Source organism: Amblyomma americanum, chromosome 1 (genome assembly GCF_052857255.1).
Source record: "Amblyomma americanum isolate KBUSLIRL-KWMA chromosome 1, ASM5285725v1, whole genome shotgun sequence".
NCBI classification, from domain to species: Eukaryota; Metazoa; Arthropoda; class Arachnida; order Ixodida; family Ixodidae; genus Amblyomma; species Amblyomma americanum.
Genome location: NC_135497.1, coordinates 115,678,473 through 115,693,092, shown reverse-complemented (window position 1 = coordinate 115,693,092; position 14,620 = coordinate 115,678,473). Strand labels below are relative to the sequence as shown.

Here is a 14,620-nt window from a genome sequence, read left to right as displayed (position 1 = left end):
TACAAGCTGCAACCCTTCGCCTTCCTCTAAAGGCGTGTATTACGGCTCTACCTCAAACTCCCAGAATCAGTTTCAAACGCAGTGCTTTACCTGAAAGCCCGTATCCCTGATTTTAATTCCCGCTTCCTAGTTCTCACGGTACGTACTTTCCTCAGGTCCTTTGACCCGGCTCCCGGCGTCAGTACTCCTATTTTTGTCGCCTAACCACACCTGTTTTTCTCTAATCATTGGCCACGGTAACAGCTTCCGCAAGTTAAGTTCACATAAGACCTGCTACCCCAGCTTCAAGTCGATCTGAGCTCAGTGCAACGAGTTGGCGACACGCATGACTGACCCTGTCTTCTATTATGACCGTATTTTCCTCTCGAACGCGAAACATGCCCACTAATATCCTAAATAGTTTTCTTGCTGATCACCTAGACAACTTTTCCCATAATACTGTTCTCTCCACTGATGCATCCGGGAGCTGTGAGAAGGCGGCAATTGGGATATATCTGCGGGATCTGGCTTCGAGCTATTCCGTCTATATCCCTGATTACACTCCTATACTCTTTGCAGAGGTTTTGGCTAATGGTTTGGCTCTTTTAAAAATTTCGAGGTATGCATCACAGGTTCTCATCCTTGCAGACTGCCTCTCAGTTTTTGTCTCTCTCGAAACTTCCGGAAAAACTCTTTTGAATCGTTCCCTGAGGGTTTTCGTAGCACGTGCTTTGAGGGTGGTCCGATCTGTCTGGTAACCTGGTCATGTAGGTGTCTATTAACCAGGTGGCCTTAACGCGGTCGTTAACGAGGTGGCTGATTTATTGGCAAGATCGGCTTTCAGTGCCCCTGTAATATCTCGCGTCCTTCACTTAATTATTTTCGAGATTTCCCGTTTCCAGCGGTTCCAACATCTCAGCCAGCTTTGTTGCTCCATTGCTCAATACCACATATTTTCAGCCCTTAAAGTGTTCTTGGAATGCCTGGTCATGTAAAGCAAGGCTCTGTGAGGTGTCAGCGATTCTTCTGCTGCAGAAGAATCAGCTAGCAGCTGCCTTCTTCAAGAAAAGGACAGCTTCAATATGTTAGTAAACAAGCTCTGGCAAAGAGCCTTGTGTTGTGATGTACAGAACACGGGACCACACTATGAAATGAAATGCTTACGACAAAGAGAAAACTAATAAAACTCTTCAGCAATCTTTGACATATATAATGTTCTTTTCACAACTAAAGTCTTTTCGCTAACATAACCACCATGAAGGAAAAAAAGAAACTCTGGAGGGAGTGTTATGCCATGCGGCCAGCCTACACAAGCCAAACCCTCTTCATGCTATTCTCTTTCCTCTTTTTCAGGAAATGCCAAAGACAGTCCTACATAATGGCCAAGACCCAGCCCTGGCCAAAAGATGTGCTACATTCTGTTACGTGGGGGCCAACTTTATCCCTTTTATTTTTTATGACTATTTTTTATGAGTGATGCTCCCTCGTCTATTTTTCTTTCTTCATGATAACCATGAGGAGGCAGTTCCCCGACAGGAAAAATGTATGTAATTACTGCATGTTGGCAGCAACTGGCATTCCCTAAAGCCATTTTTGATCTATATGCCTGCCACCACTGGTCTTAAGCAAGGTTCTGCTATTTCATAATCTGTGAAGTAAATCAAATGCTAAGTGCATTCTCTTCGTCACTGAACAATGCGAAGAAACATAGGCAAAGATAGCGATATTGATGACCAAATTCATTGCCATTGAACAAACAGCTTTTTGAAAAAATAAAAGGCAAAGAAAACTTAACAAGCCCTTTCATGTATTAATTCCTGTCGTTTGCTGACTTACAAAAGGATATGTAAGAAATTTTAAGTCAGATCAGAATAAGCGCCTATTGCTTTTCATTCTTCTGGCTAGAAACTTGACTTAAACGCGAAAGCCAGAAAGGTTTTCAAAAATCGCAAAATTCATTCTTCAATGCACTGCTGCAAAACAACGCAAAATATTGACTCAAAACCGGAAAACAAACGGCCCTACACACATATAACACACCCCCATTAAGCTACAAGCTACTATAAGCTTCTGCCTTATGTAATACCCCCCCCCCCCTCCCCCCCGCCATCCCGGGGGTCCTTAAGTAATAAAGTGAAGAAATTCGGGCAGTATTTAGAGAAGACGGTCCATGTTGAGACGCATATGCGTTCAATAATTTCAATGACGTTTTCATTATATTAAATAAAACTGGACACAGTGGCACATTCTTGTGGATCAAACATCAGCTTTGGTAAGCAAGACAGGTAAAATGCATATTTTGCGAATACTCGAGCGTGTAATGCACACGGCGGAGTGAAGCGCACTATAAGCAGTAGTCGGAGTATGTCACCCACATGCATGGGCGCACACTAGAGACCCAAATTTGCCCTCCATCGCTTGATACAGCAGTCAGATACTCGTGTTATGTATGTGAACAGACAATATATTACTTGCGAATGCGAAACTCCTTAAATCGTGCATTAGCATTTCATTTTTACCTCAGGTATGGAGCTCTTGATGTTCCATTTTTCTGAAGCTCGAAAACCTTATCGGCGCGAAGACCATCAGCGACGATGAGCACCAGCCTGGATGCTGGCGAAGGTAGCGGCACTTCGTATGCCGGCAGTCCGTGGATGATAGGCGACTTAAAATAGATATCAAATATCGAGAACAAAAATACCACATGCACTGCTAAACCAATGATACCAGCAAAGACTGAAAGCAACATTTTCCATGGGACGCGATCACATTACAGTTCAGTCAGCACACGAGTTCCTGCACACATTCGAGTCCTCCGCACAAGAAACACCCATTTTGATCCATCAGACCAGGGCATTAACAATGTTTGGGTAGCAGCGGCACAGTACCATAGGTGCACTGCAATGCTTTATGCCGACTGAGCAGCGATCGATAATCATATTGACTCCGCTTGGCTCTTTCCTGCCTTTCGCTGGCTAAAAGCACCATTTTAAAAGAGCGCCTTCAAATACTTGTAAATAATTTAATTGAAAATAAGCACTTAAAATTACACAATATAGTACGTAAAAACGGTAAACACGATATTAAGATTGCTAGATGACATACTTATGCTACATCAATGACATGGATCTTGCCTCATAGCGTTCGCTTTCAAGCGTTTGGAGCACACGAGCACGCAGTCTAAAGAAGCTATCTTTGGTTTGAACTAACCGTTTATCGAATTATTAATTTTTATTTTAGTGCTTTGGAGTTAAATACATTGTATTAATTTTCCTACGTGTTTGCCTATACGACTCGCTTGCGATTGTCGCGCTAATTTTTTTTAGCGGCTATCGTGAACGACATTTTTGCCAAATGTAACGTGTCACGTTTCACAACTGTTGTGAAGTTATGTTGTCTTCAATGTCCCAAAGGGAAGTTTGCTGTCCGTGCGGCTAGCGAGTCACCGCTGTGCGTGTAGCGCTCATTTCTTCAACGCTTTCGCGTTGTTACGTCTCGATTAATTAGTGGCAGACGGTTTCATATTAGTGTCATGACCATTCTGCGAACACTTCATACGCTTTCGTCCAAAAACTTTTTAACGGGAGCAGCAATCCTGCATGCTCAAAGGTGTGACCGCCTACACGGGAAATATGCTGTGAGTTCTCTTGCCGGTATCGGCTTTTACAAGCGTGTAATATCTGTGTTGTAGTAGCGTTGACCATGCAGACTATGCATGCAAGCATCCGACTTGGTTGCGTTTCGCAAATGCACTTTTATGTTGGATACCTGTGTGAACTTGAGGGACAGGTCATATGTCCGTCAAGTGCTGCTTGGTGCGAGCTCAGTATTTCCTGTACATTACTCGCCAGCTTGCGTGCAGTGCTTTCGTCGCTTACTTTGTTTTCTCTCATTTTCAGGAAGCATTTTTTGCGAATGGCTTGCAAAGAAGGGGCATATCAACGTCGTCACCTATGAAACACAGCCACGACCATGAAAAGAGTTCAAGTAAAACGCTCGTCTACTTGGGCTCGATTCGGTCAACAGTAAAAATGGTGAAAAGCCTCTCGTTGACCAGCAGCTTCCTTGGTATATTGGCGCAGCCGATTTTGCTTCAGAAGTTGAGTGGCGCATCAGTAGGCGCTACCGTGATTGTGGTATCGTGCGCATCGTTCTTCATCTTCGTCACTCCACTGATGCTGCATTACATCACGAGGAGGTATACCACCATTTGTTTGTACTTATGCAATGTTAGCCATGGGTGCTGCCGTTTTTTCTTACTTGTGGAACCCAAGACTTTAAAAGGCACTTCCAGGTGTCCCTGAGGTAGGGTGGGAACTGTATGCTTGTCTGTCTGAACCTTGGTTTTAGCTGCGAGTGCAGCGTGCTAAGGAGGGAATATGAGCTCATTGGAGGAATTGTCAGTATTAACTGGGCTGCCGGGCTTGGGACGCCGAGTTCTGTTTTTTGGAGCCGTCATGCAATGATAGGATAGTAACAAAAGATACGAACGGATAGCATGATGGTGGTACCCTTGGGTTGTTTTCTGCTTTAAATAAGTGCAGCAGCCAGTGTTGACAGCTGTTATGGGGTGTAGGTGCTTCCAGTTTCTTGTGGTGCACTGCAGTTGGCAAATGCAAATGCAACTAGATTGTTCCTCATAATTTTCACTGTCGGTGCAGTTTCAAAGCAGTCTTGACAACCTTTTTATTCAGGGTGCCGTAATCTTGCATCTGCTGTTTGTCATCTAACCTGATGTCGTCCTGGGTTGTACAGTCAGGTGGCGGAATCTCTCAATAAATGCAGTGCATAGAAAGCATAGCCAAAATGTATTGTAATGCTCAGTTTTCAACCCCTGCATAGCATGCACAAGATCTGCCACTTGCCTGTGCACATGCCAGTTGGAGGTTTCCTTCACTCACTAGAGCATGCTGGAGTCCCACTTTACGGTGGGGCCAACAGTTCCCTTGAAATGGCCATTATTGTAGGAGGGAAAACATTTTATGTGCCTGATGAAAGGTCTGTCTAAGGCTTTTCAGTTTCTAGTTCAATATCGTTATTTTTTGCTAGTACGGTCAGAATGTTTGCATAGAAAACTTTGTCGCAGTGGCTCAAATTAGTATCCCGGTAGGCCGTCACAAGTTTCTTCACATGAGCACTACCAGAAGCTTCTAGTAGATAAATGTTTTACCCCGCACTGTGTGGCAGCCATGTTAGGAAGTGCTTGCCTTGCTAATGGCATATTCCTATATTCCCCACTGTCTTTTTTTTTTGTTGTTGCACATTCCCAAATGAGGACAAAAATGAATTGGCCAAGTGAAATGTGCCATAGTGTATCTGTCATAATTAGAGGCTGGACTTTCTGGTTTAACCCGAAAAGCGCCGATAACAGTACGCCGAATTCATTTTTTGAAATTCAAAAAGGTCAGTATTTCAGGAATGCATGTCACAGCTAGCTGGCTATTCAGTACCAATTACAGTAGTCCACCAGACAAAGTTATAAAGTGCTGTAGCTAGGAACGCGCTGAAACAACGGTATCTTTGGAATTCATTGCCGTAATTCGGTGGTGCGAGTTTTGCCGCATTTATCCACAAACGTGAACACGACATTGCAGGTTGGTCATCCCATAGCTAAGTGCTGTCTGATAGCATACACCGCGTCTGCACGGATTTATCACTGGCTGAGGGCCATCGCTTGGTTAAGCAGGTTTTTTTTCACTGTATGTAAATACACTGAAAACTTTTCGACCTGTAACCACTGTGAAAGCAAAACTATGCATAAACGGTGCAGAAGTTTCATATTATGGCTTCCGTGATGGTTAAGCAGCAGTTCCATCGCTGCAATCAACACAAATACCATATGGTGTGGGCCCACTTACGTTTTTGACCCGCAGCACAATCATTTTACTTTGACATTTTTATTTTTTATTACAACTTTACAACTACCTTCTGCAAGGATATAACTGTTAACACGACTATTTGTGTGTCAATTCCTAAATTCACTGGAAAAAAAAACAATTGGTACATAGGAAATATTATTCAAGAAAAAAAAAGGGAAGTTGCGTTCTGAAATGAGCACAGAAAATAGCTGAATTTCAAAAAAATAAAAACCGAAAATTCCAACCCCCAGTCATAATGAACGCTGGGAAAAACTAAAGTATGGCAAACCTCAACACTTAGCTCTTACCCCACTGTGGGAAAGAGTGCCATATATTGGCAGTTTTCGTTAGTTTCTTGGTCCTACAACTATGTAGCTTAAAATTTAACCCAGTACATCAAAATGAAGCCAGTTTAACTCGCTTTATAATCTTTTAGGCTTCGTTAAAGTGTTTGATGCCTTATTATCAAATTTTGTTTGTAAAAATCAAGGCTTTTAGATATCATTTCAGCAAAATTCGCTACAGTATACTTGTATCTAAAAAGAAAAAATTTAGAAACTGGAATATACAGAACGTCAGCCTCTCCAATAGGAAGTACTTCTGAGAAGATTATGGTTCTAGCTCGGTACATGTTTTCAGCTAGAAAACAATCACTTTTGGCTCTCCAATCGGGCACATCATTGGACGAAACAGTCGGATGAACTCTTTGCTGCACAGACTATCACATCCTGGTCAGATGTGAAAACGCTAAAAATTAGAAAAACCACATAGATAACGTTAATGTTCTATTCAAAATGGCTGCTGAATTAAGCAAAACTGGCCCTAATAAGAAACTAACTGAGGCACTACCAGAGATGTACTGCGGTGGGTCCTTGGGTCACCTTTGCCTCCTGAACTAAAGATGAGGTAGCATTCTCGGAATCGCTGCTAAGATCGTGGACAGAACCAACCATGGACACAGCTGACTCGCAAGATTTGCCATATTTCAAGGTGCGCGCTACACTGGGGGAGGCGGCCATTCTAAACATATTATGTATGTTTGTGCTCCTTCGTTGCCTCAACGTTTATGTTCGGCTGTTGTCACAAGCGGTTTCTTCCACCACGTGGAAGAAAGTCATACTAAATAGAAAATTAAACCACAGTTTCCTAGTTTCAGTTAAAATTGCGCAGCGTGCTCAAGAATGCCATGAAGGCATTAGAAATTGCTGTTTGCATCCATCATTAGCAGACTAACAGTGGCTAGTGGCCATGCTAGGGAAGGAGTTTTAATAGCTCCAGGTCACCATGCACCTGAGCGTAGCAGCAAAGAAATCTGAATTGCTGGAACCATAGCTGCCATTGAAAGCATGCATATGCAATGAACATGTTGAAATTGGTTTATTGCCTGCTGAATAAAGCTGGTGTAAAGTTGGATGGTTACCACTGAAATTGAATAATGTTGAACTACTGCCCTTCCTTCCTTTTTTTTTTCTTTTCCAGATATGTAACCGAGCTAACATATGACCCTGACACCAAGGAGTTTAATGCGACAACCTTGTCCTTGTTGAATCGAAAGAAAGAAATTAGCTTTATTGCTGATGATGTTGAAGTGCCCACAGTCCCTGGCCCTTTCACTACACTTCTGGCCAAAGGACAGCCATTGTTTGTAGAGGTGCAAAACTTCCAAAATGCTGATGCCCTAGAACATCTCTTGGGGTACGATAAACCCATTGACTGGGAGATAAAACCGCCACACCCGGAAGAAACAGAGCAGGTACTAACAAAGCGAAAATCATCACAAGGTAGTTGTGATAAGTTGTCTTGATATCAATAATGGCATTCTTATGACTTAGAGCTGGGATGTTTTAAAATGAGCAATATTTTGTGACTTGCGGAATAGGTGGCAACAAGATGGTGTTTGGTTTATGGTGCGTAAAATGTATTGCATATGCTTTAAATTTAGAGCTGACAGCTTTCCTCCGTCCCCATTCATTTGTCATGTGTGCAGTACGGAAGTTCCACCTAGTCAGCTTTGCTTCAAGGTTAAAATTGCTCTATAGTTCAGAGGTACTTGAAAATTGCTCTAAACAGCTCCAAAAATTAATATTATTTTTATTTGAAAGCTGTTACATAATGGCCCATATATTTTATCCCTGGCAAACATTGCGGAAGGCAGTGTTTTTGGATTTTTTGAGCCATCACAACAATTTCAGAGGTGCGGTGCATAACATTAGTAGCATAGTGTTTTCAGAAATTTTTTCTTCCTGTTGGTGCTGTCTAATCCTCTTTGCCAATTGATTTCTTGTGGCAGGCTGACTGTTTGTGATGGCGCGACAATATCTGTGTAACTTGGGTTTGGTTTTAGGGCAGTGATTGTGTGCAAGTTGGTGATTCGAATGTATCAGTGCTTAATGCAGCCTTGTAAATGTTTTGGCAGTTGCATTACATGTCGTGTAATGGCACATTGGTAAACCCCTAAAATGGTGCATTGCTTGTTGGAATTCCTGGGTGCCTATGTGTTCATGACTGTGCGTGTTATTAGCTCCATTGATTTGACTTGTGAATATGTTGTATATGGCATATGCTATTTGTTATATTACAACTTTGCTGGCTCACAAGCTCAGAGTACGGAAGTTACGTAGTACATTTAGTAAACGTGTGGATCACGTATTTTAGTCATATGATTGTGAATGGCAGCAAAATTTTTCTTGTGCTGTAGATTGATTTAATCTTTAAACTTAAAGGAACCATGAGTGCCATTTAGTGAAACTTCTACCACTTGGTCTTTGTTACTAAGGAGACTTGTAGTTGGTAATTAGTATAATAGAGAGTTTTGTGTGTAAGGAAATTTATTGCTGAAATTTGTAATTATAGTAATGTGGCAGCAGCTTGATTTAATGATGTGTATAAATATTGCTCTTCTCGTTTTGTGGCTCACATTGAACAGGCATTATTTGGAAATTTAGACAGAGCTGAGAATATAGAGAAATGTGTGCATTTTTGTTAACAGGAAGTATGCTCTTGCCAAATGGTACTGAAGTAGGTGAATAGTATAAGATGAATTATTTATTTGTAATTAGCTATTCAATTTAAGTACATGCTAATGTGTGTAACGAAATGTAGTGTTAAAGTATGCTGTTAGTATAGTCTAAGAACTGCTGTGAGGGGAGGTAAAGAATTTTGGCACATTGAACTTGTGGATATTATACATACTTGATATTATTATGCGTGGATATTATGCAGATCATTATGCACTTGATGGGCTTTGAACAACTACTGCCAGTCAACATATCCATAAATTAATTTGTAATAATAATAATAATGTCTTTATTTGTGTCGTAGGGTACACGGTCGACACTGGAGGCAGTCAGTAAAAGCTGTCACAAACGACAGCTTGACAGAGCCTCAGGCCCCCATGCACTTGGCAACAGTACAGTGGCAATGCTTATACAAAAAGAAATAATACAATACACAGCACAGCTCACAGTACACCCTGATAAATTCCATTTTTCTAGACAGGATACAACAAAGCTTTGTGATATACGGCATAAATCAATAGATTGAACATAGATTAGAACATACAACCTGATGGATAAAACAAAATTATCATGATTTAAAGCATGAAACAATGACAAATCAAATTCTCTGAACTAATAAGAACAAAAATGCATATGCTGTTATAGTCTAGTAAGGCAAGAAAAGTCATAATTACAGTTCATTCGTCAGGGGGAAATAGCATGGATACATTACAATAAAAACTGGTAGGTAAACATGGTCAGTTGCAATTCTGCAACCTTATTGTCTGCATATGTTGTTAGTCAAGTAGCACAAGCTTTTGATTTTTTACATGGATAACTGGAGTGCCCCCACCTCCCAAATGTGGCCAACTGTATGAAATTTTTTTTCTCAAATAACTCTTTCCTCACTAGCCAAATGTGTCACTTAACAGCCACCTGCTCTCTTCCCGAAGAAAAGTGCATGACCATGCTGCTGGCAGGATGTGTAAAGTAAGCCATATGTTTGCCGAGAATTTGCATGGAGCATATTTGTTGCGATATCTCTTGGGGGTTCTTGTTGATTCGTAGAATAGCCAACAGAGAATGATGTACCTTTGCGTGTTAGTTTGATCCCTATCTTTTTTGCAGCACAGTATTGTGTGTTTTTATAGTGAAGACTCAAAAATTTCCCCGCCTCAGCCGCTGGCTCATTTGTGGTGAAACTGCACACAGAGCTTGCGTATTGTGGTAACTTTTGTATCGTAGCAAGTTTGACAATGGTGCTTACTTAGCCGTGCATGATGCGAAAATGTGATCGTCTACGTAGAGATCAGCAAACCGAAACCCGCAACTGCCGTTTTTTCGCTGAAGGGCGGCAGTGACGCCATCTGTTTTCTGCACTGGAAAGCGTCACGATAAGACGCCGAGGCGCGCGTTGCAAGGAGCGCGGGCCCTTTGAATATGCCGTTCCGGCCGTTTCGTCGGCTTCAATTGAAGCGCCTCCAACATTTTCGGCTAACTGAGCGAAAAAAAAAACACCAGAACAACTGATTTAAAGGGCCACAGAAAGGGGTGCTTGAGCTTGGCTTTAAAATGCTTGCACTATGTAGAGTACAGGCCACCGAGCGTCCATGCCGCGTACGAGACCTCAAAAGCGAGCGGGAAATGTGTAATACATTTTTAAAAACTCCCGCTTTCGCATCTCGCGGCGACGCGCGGTGCCGGGCTTTGGCACGAAAACCTGGCAGACGACGTCACGTCTTGCAAATGACGTCAGCAGCCGGGGGTTAACCTTGGTTCACAGATCCAAATTATTTCAGACGTCACGCGCTACCGCGGCCACTCCGCGCGCACCGCAGCCGCGGAGGTAGGGAAGGGGCCGAGTGAGGGGTGTTTTGGCGTGCGAGAGGAGAGGGAAAGGCGCGAAGACGCTGAAGTTCAAATTTTGTCTGCATATAACTTAGCTTCCACAAAACGCATTAAAATAATTCTTGCTAGGGGATAATTATGAACCGCCGTCTTGTAACATGTCAGACATATCGCACGGTTATTGAGACCCCCTTTTTGGGTCCCTTTAATGTGGCTTTACCTTTCAAAGAATAGTGTTTGATCTCTTTTTCTGGGGGGTGACTTTATCCGATTCAGGTCATATCGTCTGCTTTCGTGACTCTCCGAAAGCATCGGAGGGTGACAGCAGAAAACAGATGGCGCGCACCACTGGCGCCCTTCAGCAAAAAAAACGCCGTTTGCGGGTTTTGGTTCGCCGGTCTCTACGTAGACGATTACGTTTTCGCATCATGCACGGCTCAACTAAGTAAGTACCGTTGAAAGTCTTCACGATAAAAAAGCACAGTACAGTATATTCGCTCATATAATTACTGCACTGCGATTATTGTCACTACATTTCTCGAATTCTTGCCATGCGAAAATTTGCACTTTGTTTTGCGTAGTGTCAGTCAATATTGTGTTCACTGCTTGCATGGCTTGGCTGTGTATAAAGCTCTAATTCCAGAATCTGTAATGTTTCAATGCCTGTATACAGACGTTTTACTTGTGGCACTCAAGAACCGCAGGTAGTTGCACTTCTCTGGAGTCCCCCCACTACAGTGTGCTGTATAGCTCGCAGTGTTGAATTGGCAAGCAAAAAATAAAATGCATAGTACAAAATATTTTTCATTAATATGTGCTGTCTTGTTCAACAGCTTAATGAAGGGACATATCTGCCCCTGTGGATTGCCAGAAAAGGTACGTGGCTGCAAAACGAGTTTAAAGTTTGCTTGAAGCATACACCAAGCCCTAAATGGCGTGGTGCTTACTCGCCCAAGGAAAATAAAGGGGAAAGAGCACTGGCTTCGGTGTTGCCGCTAACACTGTCACGTGCAGGTGGGAAATGGGGATGCCTTCCGTGGTGGTTTAGTAGCCATGTCATTCCACTGCCGATCCCAAGGATTACGAAATTATTCCAGAGCCCTCCGGAATAGTGCGCTTCATCGTTAAAGGGACACTGAGGAGAACTCTATCAAATTTTTTTCTTAGCGAAACCTGATAGTTCGGCATTTCATGGCTTTGTTGTCGCTTGTCCGGGAGCGAAAGATGCATTTATTTCAAAGACATTTGGATGCGAAGTTGAAAAATTTTTTCCCGCCGCTCCGAATCAAACTCAAGAACTCTTATGACGTCATAGGACGGAGTGACGTGAAACGTGAAGTAAACATAGACTCCGTGATTTCTGGATGCTAGCGGCGCGGTCTAGCAGTTGCCGTAATGAAAGCTACCGCTGCCGCACGCTGAAGGCATCTATCGGGAGTCGCTACCGTCGCTTCGTTTACGTTTGCACCGGCGTCTTGCCAGCGTTGCGATGGATCCCGTACCCGACGACGTAGTTCTCGCAAAAACCCCGGCCTGCATTTCGGCGACCTCAGCCCCAGAGAGCGTGCGATGCTTTTTTTTTTTTTAGCACGGTTAGGTTAGGCGCCGGCGGGTCGTTTCCCCCTTCCTCAGTGAGCAGCCATTGCAAACTAAATATCATAACCCCAGTGCGGGGAGTCGCGAGGGGCCAGGACAAGGTCGGCGTGTTGCGCGCATCGGAGGCCGGCTGGGGCTTTGGGGCCAACAAATTGTGATTCCTTGAACGGCGCGGTTGCACGGTGCAGCAGGCGGCGTCGAAGTCTCCCACGGTTGCAAGGGCCAAGTTATTTTTTTTTGCCACGAAAAACAGATGGGTGCTCAAGGGCGGTCGCACTTAAAGTTGGCGGCTTGAAACTAAACCCGGCGCACAACGCTTCAACGGCGTCCGCTAGATCCAACGGGTCCACTGGATCGGGCTCTCTCGCCCACTTGCATGTAACCTTCAGATGTGTACTGTGAACAGATTAAATTAGCCGAGAGCTCCAAAAGAACAGCTCCGCCCAACTGCAGAAGATATTGAATTACGCCACAACGCGCACGTCACCGCGGAGCCAAATCAGTCTGGCCGGGCCGGCGGCGGCTGGCGCACTCGGCGCGAAATAGAGACATGCTCCAAGTCTCCCCGCCAGTGCGGTCAGAGTGCGCCGAAGCCGCCAAACGCGTCGGCGGTCAAGCGCAGATGGAGTATAGAGGGTGTTACGTTTGGAGACGCCAACATGCCAAGAATATTAAAGCCACTGGGAATCATCAATCTACCGAGGCTTCAAGGGGCCGTCGATGTGGTTGCAGCGCTACGAGTGCAGGTGGTGGCGTCTACAAGGGTCCTTCCCCCCCCCCCCCTGCTGTTTACGGGGTGAAACGGCTCCCCGCTGTCTGAGAACGGCTTTGGGTGAACCTGTCTTTTGTTCTCAACGCCGGACCCACCCGGGACATTTTTCTCCCGGAGGGGACGACGGGGGAGCCGGCGAGCGGCGGAACTGCAAATCAGCCGTGACAAATGCGGCCGGGTTTGACTAAGCCAACGTCTCCGGAATCCTCGTGCTTCGAAAACAACTTCGACTTAGACTGTGCTTTCCCACACCCATACGTGAAAGCTTCTGCGAACTGCGGTGGGATCCATTCGCCCCCACGCTACCGCTGTGAAGTGCAGGTGACTGACCTTCGACGCTCTCAATGGGACCCCCTTCGGGCTATTCATCACTGAAGCCTGGACAGCGCGGACACTAATCTGCCAGAAGTGGCAAGAGTGTGTGGCTGGGGGAGGACCCGGAAGACTGGACACGTGATCTACATCACAGTGATTCGACTCATTTTTAATGAACTAGATTCCCCAACTAGGGACCTGGGGACAGCGGACCCTATTTATACTCCGTCTCACAAGATGTTTGCAGCACTACGAAAGGTACAGCTCTCTCGTCCAATCAGGATGGCGCGCACTACATTAGTGTGTTCCTACGCGCCTGTGGCACGCGCTGATTGGTCCCGATACGGCAGGCTTGCGCTTTGCTGCTGGGCACCTGGCGCCATCTGGCGCCCTTAGAGCGACCTGCGCCTCCACACTTAAAGCCTCCGAGATTATAAACAGGCGCTCGCTCTTCATTTGGTGATCTCGGAGGCCATAGTTTTGCCGTCCTCTTGATGAGCGCATTTGTACTCCAACTGCCCCCGCACTCGACGCGAAGCGCTTCAAGAACATTTAAAGCCACCTGCTTCGCCTGCTTGGGGAAACAGCGCACTGTCGGTGTAGAGCACACAGGAGACACAACAGACTCATCCGACGCCATGTTGGAAAGTGGCGACTCATCACTACCTCGCAGCAGGCCTCCGCAGAGCTGTGTCCGTACGGGCTTTGTCTGGTAATGTCACCAGTGATTGAAACACTCCCTACCATTTAAATATACCTGTCCAAATCATGTTTTTAGTTGCAATGCTTATTGTTTTGATTAATAGTCATACACTCCTCAAATATTCGAGGGACTATTTTCTGCGTTTCTGCAGCCCTGATTGGACGAGAGAGCTCTACCTTCCGTAGTGCTGCAAACATCTTGTGAGACGAAGTATAAGCAGCGATCTGGCGTGTGTTCGCCAGCTCCCGATTCACTCTTTCAATCTTTGTATAAATGTAAATAAACCCTTCAGTCTCTTCTTCACCTCGAAGACCCTCTCATCTCTTCGTCAACCCCCCTACAGCAGTCTCCCGATCCGGAACCCGGGGACACCGACCTTGGCGAGAGACGGCACAGGCGAACCAGGGGCCCGCATCTAACAAGGGTCTCGCTTTGGCCGACGTGACGTCGCCTGCGCGCCGCGCGCGCGTGCGTTACGCCGGAGCATAAACGCGGCATAACAGAGCCTGCGCTTAACCACTAACCAACGTATTCGGTGGCGGCATCTATGGGA

The 14,620-nt window shown here is 44.8% G+C and overlaps 2 protein-coding genes across 2 annotated transcripts in view; one reads left to right on the top strand and one right to left on the bottom strand.

Moving 5' to 3' along the window:
- Positions 1–2,952, bottom strand: part of LOC144113496 (GPI ethanolamine phosphate transferase 1-like) — a 57,901-nt gene extending 54,949 nt beyond the window's left edge. Inside the window, exon 1 of the mRNA XM_077646591.1 lies at positions 2,499–2,952. Within this exon, the coding sequence (XP_077502717.1) occupies positions 2,499–2,728 (230 nt within the window). The 5' untranslated portion in view covers positions 2,729–2,952. The remainder of the gene's footprint in view (positions 1–2,498) is intronic.
- A 411-nt stretch (positions 2,953–3,363) lies between these two features.
- Positions 3,364–11,481, top strand: LOC144113495 (transmembrane protein 70 homolog, mitochondrial). The gene is made up of 3 exons (XM_077646590.1): positions 3,364–3,616; positions 3,879–4,177; positions 7,317–11,481. Exons 1-3 carry the CDS (start codon positions 3,512–3,514, stop codon positions 7,639–7,641), a joined length of 729 nt encoding a protein of 242 aa, XP_077502716.1. The 5' UTR covers positions 3,364–3,511; the 3' UTR covers positions 7,642–11,481.
- The last annotated feature ends 3,139 nt before the right edge of the window (positions 11,482–14,620 follow it).